The sequence below is a fragment of the Molossus molossus genome, unplaced genomic scaffold (genome assembly GCF_014108415.1).
Source record: "Molossus molossus isolate mMolMol1 unplaced genomic scaffold, mMolMol1.p scaffold_m16_p_2, whole genome shotgun sequence".
Taxonomy (NCBI): Eukaryota; Metazoa; Chordata; class Mammalia; order Chiroptera; family Molossidae; genus Molossus; species Molossus molossus.
Genome location: NW_023425355.1, coordinates 9,996,465 through 10,008,380, shown reverse-complemented (window position 1 = coordinate 10,008,380; position 11,916 = coordinate 9,996,465). Strand labels below are relative to the sequence as shown.

General features: G+C 39.8%; 1 protein-coding gene across 1 annotated transcript; it reads right to left on the bottom strand.

The window, feature by feature from the left end:
• Positions 1 to 2,591: 2,591 nt before the first annotated feature.
• On the bottom strand, positions 2,592 to 11,097 carry TBX22 (T-box transcription factor 22). Its single transcript, XM_036271701.1, has 9 exons — positions 10,920 to 11,097; positions 10,249 to 10,293; positions 10,044 to 10,212; positions 9,108 to 9,209; positions 7,609 to 7,783; positions 6,568 to 6,732; positions 6,131 to 6,195; positions 5,551 to 5,636; positions 2,592 to 3,205 (listed from the first exon to the last, which is right to left on the bottom strand). The coding sequence occupies exons 1-9, from the start codon at positions 11,095 to 11,097 to the stop codon at positions 2,592 to 2,594; spliced, it is 1,599 nt and encodes a 532-aa protein (XP_036127594.1).
• Between the last annotated feature and the right edge of the window lie 819 nt (positions 11,098 to 11,916).

Here is an 11,916-nt window from a genome sequence, read left to right as displayed (position 1 = left end):
GGGGCAAAGGGTGGATGTATATGTATAGTCAAACCAAATGGAAATAGCAGTTTTAATTATTAGACTTAGGGGTCTATTAAGTATCATTTGACAATTTTCATTTGCTATTTTATACCTTGTCTAACTAGAGTGATGTTTTATTTTTGTAGATTTTTAACATTCAGCCTACTATTTAATTGATGAAGTTGAAATTGATAGAATTCCATAGCATTTTGCTTTTATTCCATAACCATAACCTCAGTTTACCAAGTTACTCAAGTTTTGCACCATCCTATTGGGAATCAAGAATTTATTCAATATAAAATGGTAAAGACAAATGCCCTGGTCGGTTTTCTCAGTGGTTAGAGCATCGGCCTGCAGTCCAGAGAGACCCAGGATAGGTTCTGCTAAGGGCACGTACCTCAGTTGCAGTTTGTCTCCGGCCCTGGTTGGTCATGCAGGTGGCAGCCACTTGATATGTTCCTTTCATGTCGATGTTTCTCTCTCTCTCTCTCTTCCTCTCTCTCCTTCCCACCACTCTATCTGAACAAAAAATGGAAAAATGTCCTCTAGTGAGGATAAAAAAAAAGTAAGAACATTAAATATTAATTGTACATGAATTAGAACTGCTAGATGCTTTCTGCAGATGAGTAACTTGCTCAGAAATTGGGGGACTGCTTACTGGACTTCTTGAGGTCTTTTCCAAATCTGATTTTCTATTCATACTTCCTCTTGGTTATTTCTTCAATTAAAAGTATGAAATGACAATTTATAAACATTATATGAAAAAACTTTCAAAAAGTCTAGATTCTAGCATTTTAACTTTTATTTCTTTATATTAATTAATTTTACCAATATAGTTCTCTAATATAATTTTATATGGGTAACATATACCATAATTATCTGAAATATAAAGCATGGTGTACATGTATTAAAGCAACTATAAATTAATGCCTTCTCTTAAATATTATGATTTAGAATGTAACCTGGAGGTTTTCTGGATTTTTCAGTTAAATACTTTATGTCATTAATTACTGAGTATCTGCCATGTAAGCCATCAGAATAAGCTCCATTATCATAAGGCATGGGCTTTTCTGCCTAAAAAATAAAAAAAATATTTTAGCAGTAAATGTTAGCTTATAGATTTCCTGCTTTAGAATAGACAGTAATAAAGTGTACTTGCTACTTTAATCCCTGATTTGATAAACCTGAGTAGTGCAGGTGTTCTGCATCAGACATTTATAACAGATACCTAATTATTTTGTGCCAAAATAATATTTCATCTTCACTAGAATACTCAATTTGAGTGTAACCATATGCTGTTCTATCGCTACTCCCAGGAAATGAAGGGGCATATCATTTTAATGCATATACTAGAAGGTGTATATATAAGGCACATTTAAGAGGAAATACTGTTTTGAACAAAATAAATAATAATATGTTCTTCTTAATATGTTTTGGAAAAGTTAGAAAGAGCGGTTTAAAAGTTTAAGTAGTTTGTCAAAATTGAAGTCATGCCATTGTGATATGAAGGGCCTTGGGTTAATAAATGGTAGAGCTAGTAGCATAAAAATTAAAATCTGATTTATCTTAAAGATATACAGGGTATATAAAGATGAGATTTTACAAAAAATTTAGGACCAGGTGAAAGGAAATTTTTCCACTTCATAAGCATTTTAGTCTAAAATAAAGTCTTGTTTATGATACTTTTATCTAGTCTAATTTACTGTGATTGTTGCACAGGAGTGAAATTAAATTGTACCAATGTAATGATATTTTCATATTTATGGACTCAAATATATCATTCCCCTTCAAATCCCAATTTCTTAGTCTTTTTGGAGAACTATAATAATTTGCTTTTGTAAACTGTATAAAATACCAGGTTTGTTAAAGGAGTAAGTATACAAATTTCACCTAGGAATGATTCAAGTAAAAGAAAATAAAAGATTGAATTTATTTAGAATATTTTGCATTTCATTTAATCTTCATTTTCCTTCAGGGTTAAATGGTCTTTAGGCTGCAAAGATTAATATATGAAAATGTGTATCCTTACTTTCACCTTAAAATTGATATCAGTAGCGCCTTCATAAGCTACTAGTTAATATAATGTAGATATACTAGAGTATAAGAGTATAAGACAAATGAATAATGACATTTTCTCCTACATTTACTAGAAAGATAATTACAATGAAGCCAATATTCATAGATAGATATAAAATTGTTTCACTGCTTTCATAAGAATTAAATTCATCTTCTTTTGGTTATTGTCAATGTGTAAGAGCAATTGACACAGTACACTGGCTTCACTATAATTAGAGAATCACCTGGAGTCAATTTTCACTGGTAGTCTATCTCATCAAATAACATTTATTGAGTATCTTATTTTGAGGCCCAAAGACACTGTAATCAGAGATTGTTATAGATCATGTTTGGTATAGGTCAAAAATGAATATAACTTCTCATGAACATTTAATAAGGCACTTTAAATGCATAACAGAGAAATACTCTCTGATAATGAAGTTTTTAAAGCCCAGTAGCTCTTGACCATTCTTTGGATACAAATGAAAAACTATGTGCTTACATGTAATTGTTTTAGTAATGTGACTATTTCATTAAAGGCAATGATTAATGGTTGGATACCAATCAGCATGATTGCATTTGCCGTCTCTAAAAGAAACTTGAGTGTTGTCATTCATTTTGAGATGGTTGGAAGCATTTACCAGTCTGGATGGCACAGAGAAGTTGTACCTATAAAAGCCAAAGGAAGGGTGGAAAAAGCAATCAACTGTTTCCTGGGCAATGGGGTTTGGTGATAAAATGTTTCCAGGTGCTTGTAATCCATACAACATTTCATTGGAAGAATTAGGTTCTTGTAGACACTGCTCATTGAAGTTTGTAGATGATCCATTTTTTGAGTTGGCAACTCCCAGGGAAGATAGCATGGGAACGTCCATCATGAGTGGGCTTAAAGATGGAGAACTGCTGCTGCTTGCTAGCTTTTCAGCAGCAGTCAAGACAAGAGGCTGCTGTCGCCAAAAATTAGTTGGACAAATCTCATAGCAAAGGGGCAGGTTGATACTATGCAGGTACACCTCCGAACAAGGCATTCCAAGGGAACTTGTAGGTAAGTGAAATGTAGGTGGGGAACATGGTGGAGAAAGCAAGGAGTTCAAAGGAGAGGGAGCCCCTCCACTAGAGGTCACTGGAGATGAGCCACTGCTTCCACCTGTGAATGACAATTCAGTCAATGAACAATAAACTTGATGTTCCTACTGAATCAGTAATCAAGTCTATAACTATTCCTATTTCATTCTTAGATTAGCTTTCCTTGCATATTTTTTAACTTCTTCGGGAATGAACATGCTTATTCCTCTGACCAAAGTTGAATATGGTATCTCTACTACTATCACTATTACTTTTAGCACTACTATTATGCATCATGTATTAAGCATTCACTATGCTCAAGAACTACACTATGCATTTGAGCAACATTTATCCAATGAATTAAAACAAAAGCTCAATTAAATATAACCTAGAGCCAATTATATCTTACAAATGTAAACTAGGTTTTTTGTTTGTTTTGTTTTAAACTTAAAAAATTGCTAAAGATCATTTGTATTTATTTTTATTGAATTTATTGTGGGTGACAATGGCTTGCAAAACCATACACATTTATTAAGATACAATTCAATACAACATCATCTGCACACTGCATCGTGTGCCCATTGCTCCAAGCAAAGTCTCTTTTCATCTCTATCTCCCTCCTTGCCCACATCCACCTACCCACCAGTCCCCTTTCCCTCTGATGATCACCAAACTGTTGTCTGTGTCTGTGTGTTTTTTTGCTTAATCCCTTTACCTTTTTTCATCCAGCCCCCCATATCCCCTCACCCTTTATTAAAATGAAGAAATTGGTTGTTTGGGATTCAATAGAAAGCTACAGTCTGATAAAAAAAAACAAGCATACATAAAAATAATCTTTACAAATAAAAACAATACAATATACTGATAATGTATTATAGTCTTGCATACCTGAAACATGTATAATTTTATTAACCAATGTCACCACAATAAATTCAATAAAAATAAAGAAGTAGAATGTATTTAAATGCATTAGATTTTTTTCTTATATGAAAAGAGAGACTTCCATGGTGCACTTTATCAAAAGTTAAAGACAATTTTGAAGTTTAAAAAATATTGAGATGTAAATGAAAATGTTCATATCAATGTTATGTGATCTTTTACAGTTGCCTAGTATCTACTAAAATTTGGGATAATTATAAGGTCTGCAAACATCTTGACTCTACACCTTCTACACCTTATTTTGTGTTTGAATTGAAAAGATTTGTTATTGACTGAATTTGATTGATTTTTTTTTTTTTGGTGTTACTGTTGTTTTTATTTTGTGTACATGGGCATAGCCTAATCCTTTATCAACAGGGTGGCAAATATATTTTATTACTAAACATTCAAAATTAATTTTTTAAATCTGTACCCACTTTCTTTGCAATTTGAGAGCATTTTGGACATCTTAAATAATTAAGAAAATGTGTATTTGAAATGATTAATTAATGATCTTTAGCTTTTTCCTTTATTTATGCAATTTGTGTTGACTTGGATGTTTTAAAAACATGTTGCCTCAATGCTATTAGTTAGAGTGATAATATCAAATATCAAATATTTTTCTATGCAATCTTCCAAGGCAAATTAATATAGTCAGTCCAGTAAAATATTTTACCACATTTCAATTGGTTGTTATGGTATTGTGTAAAACTCAACCTAACTGTAATATTGATAATTTTCTCAAGGTAATTGTAACCTTGAATTGATGTTCAAAAGCAAACAACTTTAATAGAGTAAAGACAAAGGTGGTAAAATAAGTCCTTGTTGCTTGCAAATAAACTCTTCCATATATTGTTACATATCAGAGTAAATGAAGGTATACATTCCTCCACGAGAAAGCCTGCATTGTCTAATTATGATTATTATTAAGTCATGTAATGTCCTACCTGAGAACAGATACATTACAAATATTTTAAATGCTTGTGGTAATTAAAGTAATTGCAATGGCTTAGTATTGTTTTTAACATTTATTTTTCCTACATATAACTAATGAAAGAGTAGAGCTAAGTATGCTAAAAATTATTAAATTAATTTAATTTGATGGAAGTTATTTGAACATGTGCTAATTGTTTCTCATAAAACACAAAATATTTATTTCAATATCTAACATATTTGCAAATAAATCCACAAAAGCGCTACAGGCAGATCCTAAAAAATAATAGTAAGATGCTAAAGAATCTAGGTAAGATCTGGAGATCTAAGGATGTACTATAACTCAAGAAGACAGAAGTCAATAAATCCACCATTACCATGTCTCTGCTCTTCTCCTTCGTGCAAGTTCCTCTCCCTTTTTGCCTCTTACCTCCTCATCAAGATAAATATATACCCACTTTCTTGTAATATACTTTCTAGCACATACTTATCCCTTTGTGTAGGTTTGATATAAAGGCTCTGTCTGTTGTTATTTCAGTAACATTCAAAAATAAATATTAATAAAACTTTTCTTACTTTTTGTGTCTGTCCCAAAAGTTTTAAAATCCAGAGTGAGAGAAGGCCTCCATGGGTAGGTCTCTAAAAGCCCTTCCAATACGCCCCTGGAAAAGAAATTCAACCTTCAGCAAATACAGAAGGTTGCTATTCCTGAAAATAATGATTTATGAAACTTTTGAGTTATTTTGTTATGGTTTTGAGGGGTGAATATCTGAAATACCGTTCTTTTATAGCTGATTGTAAATAAAATCCCGAGTAATTACTCCTTGAATAAAAACTCACTAAGATAGAATAAGCAATATCTTAAAAGTGGATTGGGAAGGAAGTGGGAGGAGGTAATATTTTGGAGACAAAAAAATTTAGGTCCAGCCCTGGCCGGTTTGGCTCAGCAGTTGGAGCATTGGCCTGCAGACCAGAGAGTCCAGGGTTTGGTTCCCACTAGGGGCACGTACCAAAAAAAAAAAAAATTAGGTTCATTTCCTACTATCTACTAGCTACAAAATTTAGGGCCTCTGAGTCTCTGACCCACACTTTTCTTATCTGTAATACTTGTGAAAAGGGCTATATAAATATTAGATGTAATTGTTATGTTGCTTACCTGTTTCTTCCAGGATCTCTAAATCCCTTAGCAAAAGGATTCCTGTCTATTTTCAGTTTGGTAATCTATGAATTCAAAAGAGAGAGAAAGATAAAGTCAGTGCCCTAGTAATAACACTGTCACCATTGCTTTTAATGGTTACAACAACCACGAAACACTTTTAAACATGTACTATGGCATGTTAAATAAATGCAAGCATATTTCTAAGTCAACTTTGGAATGGTTATCTTCTTTCTTTCTCGGCACATTGTTTTGCTCCTTTTTAAACACAAGATGCATACAATTCACAATCAAATTTGCCTTGGTAAAAATACAATGCCTTGTTGTTGTTGTTGTTTTTTAATCAAGGAAAATTCAATTCATATAATACAACTTGCCTTTATTCCACAAGTCCCTCTGGGGCCATCACTGCTTGCCTGGGACCTAGTTAGCTTTACCTGCTGGTTTTGATAAGCTGTTACAGTGGTGAACTCCGTTTCTTTAAAGGAGAATGTTTTAACCCCTTCAGCAGGCAGGGACTGAATCTGGGACAGGTCGACCTTGCTTTCCTGCTCCATCAAGTGCACACGGGGCTTGTACTTGTGCATGGACTGCAAAATGATCTGGAGGAGAAATTATCAAATGCTGCCTAGAAATTGGCTGTCCCTCCCCAATACTGTTGTCCTCTCATCAGCACCCCAACCTGCCTACACACAAAAGTAAAGCTAAACCAGAAAGGCTAGGCTAGCCACACACAAGGAATTTACTGTGCCATTTTGCCCGAGGCAGAGGCCCTCACGGCTAAGGGGTTTCTGGACCAGGGCACCAGGCAGCAGTGATTCCATTTCCAGATGAGGCTTTTTCCTGCTTCCAAACGTGGGTAATCATGTGATGCACTCAAGTGTCACTGGGATCTGACTCCCTACCATAAATTCCTTGGGTTTATGGTAAATGATGGGCAACCATCTGCCATTCCCCACCTCTTAATTTCTGAAGATTACCTATTTTCTTGTGTAACTAGCATAAGGACAGACAGGGCAGGGCCTGGGAAGGGATTCACCTGAGCAGAAGCTCAAGATAGAGGTGATTTGAAAAGACCATCCATGGGGGTGTTTGGAGAGAAGACTTCCAATACACCATGCCACATGGAAGGTGCTCATCTACTAGAAGGCAATCAGAGCCACAGTGATTGCCTAGTAGGCTCAGGTACCAGAGAGCTCTTTGAAACATTCCCTTCTACTCTCCCAGTACAGGTATCTAGGCTACAGCAAGTGTCATTTGATCCTCACAATCCCTTAGCTCACCATTCCCAACCTCCAGCACTCTCAGCCTCATCCCCCAAAGGTCATAGGAGTTACTTTCATTACAAGCCCAGAACATGAACAATTCTTAAAGACAGCAACTAGCTCATCTGGAAGAAGCCTCCTTGGCTATCCAGGGCAACCTGCTGGCTGACAGCATTTTCCTCCCTTCCTCAGGGCAAAGGGTTGCTCACTTACCTGACCTTTGTCATCCATTTCATTGTTGGTGAGTTTTACTCGATCAAAGCTGATGATCTGCCTCATCCAGGATTCTCCTGAGCAGGGTGAGTCCGGGTGAACATAGAACCTGGGAGTGATGCAGGAGTGGTCCGTATTTCCAGCTACCATCCACTGAGAGCTGTGGTACACATACCTGAAAAGGGCGCTTGACATGTAGCTTTATTTGCAGCCAGCCAAAGCCAGGGGCACGGGAGGAAGGTGGCCAGGATCTGGTCCAAGTGACCTCATCCAAGGTTTGCTAGCTAATCCCAAAGGAAACTAGATCTCATTTGATTTCTAGAGAGTTCAGGGACAGAAAACAAACTGTAAATAAGCATATGTTATTAAAATGCAATGAAGTGCCAGAACAAGTATAATGTCACGGGATTTCAGAGTCTGGTTTATATTTCCTCTCAGAAATCACAACATAAATCGATCTAATCTATTTTACTGCGCAGAGACACCAGAAAAATCCTTGTGCCTTGGGGGAAGGGGCAGAGGGGATGAAGAGAGTATCTGTCAAGTTCAACACCAGGAATCATCATGGAAGCCCTTTTGCCAACAAGGCTTCACATCAGAATACCCCCAGGATATCTGCTCCAAGAGGCCTCCGGGATGATTTTCACGCTATTTCGGAGTTCAACCGCTCAGTTGTGTGCAGCATTCTGAAGAACGTTCAAACGCGCGAGAAAAACAGCTTGTTCCAGTATTTCCAGGCTTTGGTTCCAGCAGGCTCTTGAGTTGCGCCTTTTCCTTGCCCTTCAAACCCAGCCCTGGGCGCGATGCAGGCTGTCTCCCAGAAAGGCACTTCTACAGTGCTTCCAGCTCTCAGCTCACAGCGAGTGCAGTGACTCCTGCACAACCCCCATAGCTCCTGAGCCAAAGCGCTCCCAGACCCACACTTCCCACCTCTTGGTTTTCGATTAATTCGGCCACTTTGTGCCTGCTCTAAGTAGAGTGCTTACAGCAAGAGGAAAATTTTCTTGTACTTTCTGTGACCTGACCCCTGCCTCAGGAAAGAGGCTATTAAAGAAGAGATGCTAACTGCTGGACTAGCATCTGTGGGCGAATCAGGGCATCACTCTAGGACCTGCTGCCAAAGTAGCACAACCCAGATCCCAGTATGGACCCAGAGCTCAGGCATTCCCACCCCCAATTCCATCAAACAGCCACCTGAATCCACACCTTCTGCTCTTTGCACAGCCAAGGCCAGAGCAGTGGGTACACTAAAGGTTTGGGAGACACTGAAGCACCAAATGGCACCTCTTTCCAGGAATGAGAGGAAAAAGAAGGAAACCTGATCTTTTCTCAGCCTGAACCCCAGTTTGAGCAAGAAACTTCGACTCCCAAATCCCACAGGAAAGTAATCCCACTTCCCCTACCTGTAGTAGAGTTTCCAAAATAGCACTCTCAGGTTCCAAAGTCCAGAATCCCCATTCCTAGCCTGAGCTTGTGGTACCCTCCTTTGGGCACGTTACCTATAGCGTTTGGAATCCACAGGCACCACATCCATGGCCACATAGTACTGCTTCCCTCGGTCCAGCCCTTTCACCTTGACTCGAACAGAGGGGAACATCCGCCTATGGAAGAGAAATAGCGACTGACCTGGGTGCTTTTAGAGACAATTTACAAGCTGGCAGGGCTGGGGTCAAATGAGAAGTGAAGAGATTCACAATACCCTTTCCATTATAGGACAGGTTTAGGGAATGACATTTGCTACATGAAGAAAGACTGTTGGCTGTATACTGGATTGAATAAATTCAGGATTTCTGATTGGAGCAGAATATCCTTACCAGAAGTCTTTGTCCACCCCACTCCCCACTACCACCATAATAAAAAGCTGTAGAAGAGAAAGTAAAAGAGAACTAGCCATGCCCCTTTCTCAACTTTTCAGCAGAACTTTTGTGAGGCAGATTTGAGAAAGACTGAAATTAGGAGGATTGACACACCAAATTGCCCCTAAAATGTTGCCCTGCAGCAGAAGGTCAAAGGGAGAAAGCTCCACCTGTAACTGGCCTGGGCGAGGGATTGTGGTTTGGGAGGCTGCTAGATGGAATATTGTCCTCTAATAACTGAGGTTTTAACAGAGTGCCCTGGCCATCGCTTAAGATGTGGGAATGGAATCTGGCACTTACCTTGGCAGGTCTACTTTTTGTCATATATTACACAGGGAGAATGAGTTCTTGGGAGTCACAATGTACAGAAAAGAAATACTGAGCCATTTAACATGGGTCAGGTACATTCTAGTCTGGTCAATTGAGAGACAATGACTTTCTAATGCCTGTCAGGGGTGGGGATGTGGTGGTGGGGAGAATGGGTACTAGAGCATGAAACTGGAGGCATCACGTCTTATGAGAGCCGTACAATAAGGGACTACTGTGTGGGGCCCTTGAACAGTTTGGGCAGAGCCGAACCTGCCGGCCTTGGTAATAATCATTTCAGTTCCAATGGCATGGAATCTCTTCCACAGCTCGGATCCTTGAAGCTCCACTTGGATAGCATCTTTCTTTTCCAGACTTTCACCATTGCTGAGGTCCTCACTGCCTCCGCTGCTGCCGCCGCCCCCACCGCCACCGCCGCCGCCTCCGCCTCTGCCGCTGCCGCCTCCAGATCCTCCACAGCCTGAGAAAGTTGCTACGGGCTCTGTCTTGGGTCGTTTTTCTGCTGGATACAGAGATGTCTAGAGTTTTCGATAGAGCTTCGTGGTTTGCATGTCCTTTTCTCGCTAAAGCCTGTCTAGTCTCCGAGCAGACACTTCTTGTTTCTTGTCTCTTCCCGGGGAACTTGGCGGCTAATCCTCAAGTTTCCCACAACACCCACTGTAGCCCCCTGATAGAGATACATGGGTCCGCGACGCGCTCTGCTAAAGTCAGGGTCCTTCTTCAAATTTGCCCAATTTTACTCTCTTGGAGATTTTCAGTCCCAGAGGCTTAATCTCCTGGGAATTTGGGTGCACTCCCTGTTTCCTATTCTGAGAAACAGCCACCTCTGGCTTTCAGGGCTTCAGGGAGATTGGAGAATCTCACTTCTCTACAAACATAGGGGGACTCTCTCCTTCATCGTCAATGAACCACAGAATTATGGGCTGAACTGGGAGGCTCTGAAACTTCCCCTACAGCCAAGGGGATGAGGTGTCCCCAGGGTCCCGATATTGACCATCTGGCTGGGCCAGGACGTCCAAGGGTCCTATTAGTCGCCCTCCTGCAGTCCTAGAGACTAGTTTGAGACTTGCCAATCCAGCAAGTGCAAGAAGCCAGCTCAGGGCTTTGGGGTACGGTTGGGGTACTTACCAGGCTGCTCGCTCTTCTTCCCTTCGGCGCCGCTCCTTCTCTCTTCCTCCTCCTTTCTGCCCTCTTTCTCCTGCAGCTCAGGCTGCACCTCTTCTCTTGGGTCTTGCAGTTTTCTTTTGCTGGGTCTCCCCACCAAGGCTTCCACTGAGAAGGCATGCGCCCGAGAGCTCAGAGCCATCCCTGGAGGGAGCGAAGGAAATGTGTACTGCAAAGTTTCAACCTGAGCTTGTTTAGGGAGGGAGAGGGGGGAGAGCGCAAAGGACTGAAGAGAGAGCGAAAGCGAAAACAATCCCCAAATCAGAAAAAAACAATTTCAGGATCAATATTCAAAGAAAAAAATGTGTGTGTAATATATACATATATATATAATTTTTTTTTCTTCTTTGAATAGGATGAAAGGAAAGGAAGATCAAACTGAAGCCAAAGTCCTTTGGAGTCTAGTCCTCCTTCCCTCTCTGGTCTCCTCCCTCCCAATGGACATGTGCGGACCATCAGTCCTTAACTCCCTGATTCTAGGACACGGCAGAGCGCAGAGATTGGCAAGCAAGGGCCTCTTAGGGATCGGACCTGCCGCCAATGGTGGCTCAGGCAGCTCAGATAGGGAGATACTGTTGCATCCGTCTGAGTGAATACCCAGCTGGTCACAGTCTCTACTGTTTATTTTGGAAACCATTGGAAACACAAAAACCACCTTGAGTGACACTTCAGAGTCTGACAGGGAGCAGGGATGGAGTAAGTTTGAGGGGTTGGCTGGAAAGGGGCTCAGGATAGTGGGCAGGAAGGATACACAAAGTTACTGTTTTACATTAAACTGTGAAACTCAAAGACATGCAAAATAATTGCCCATGAGGGGCCAGTTTTCCAACAAAAGTGCAAATAGTATTTAACCAAATCCAGAGAAGTGTGTTGGAGTCTTTTGTTCTCCAGTGAGTGCACTGAATAAAAGTAGAGGAGCCCAAGCTTTCTGGGGGAAGTTCCCTTCCGCAGCTTGGGTCTC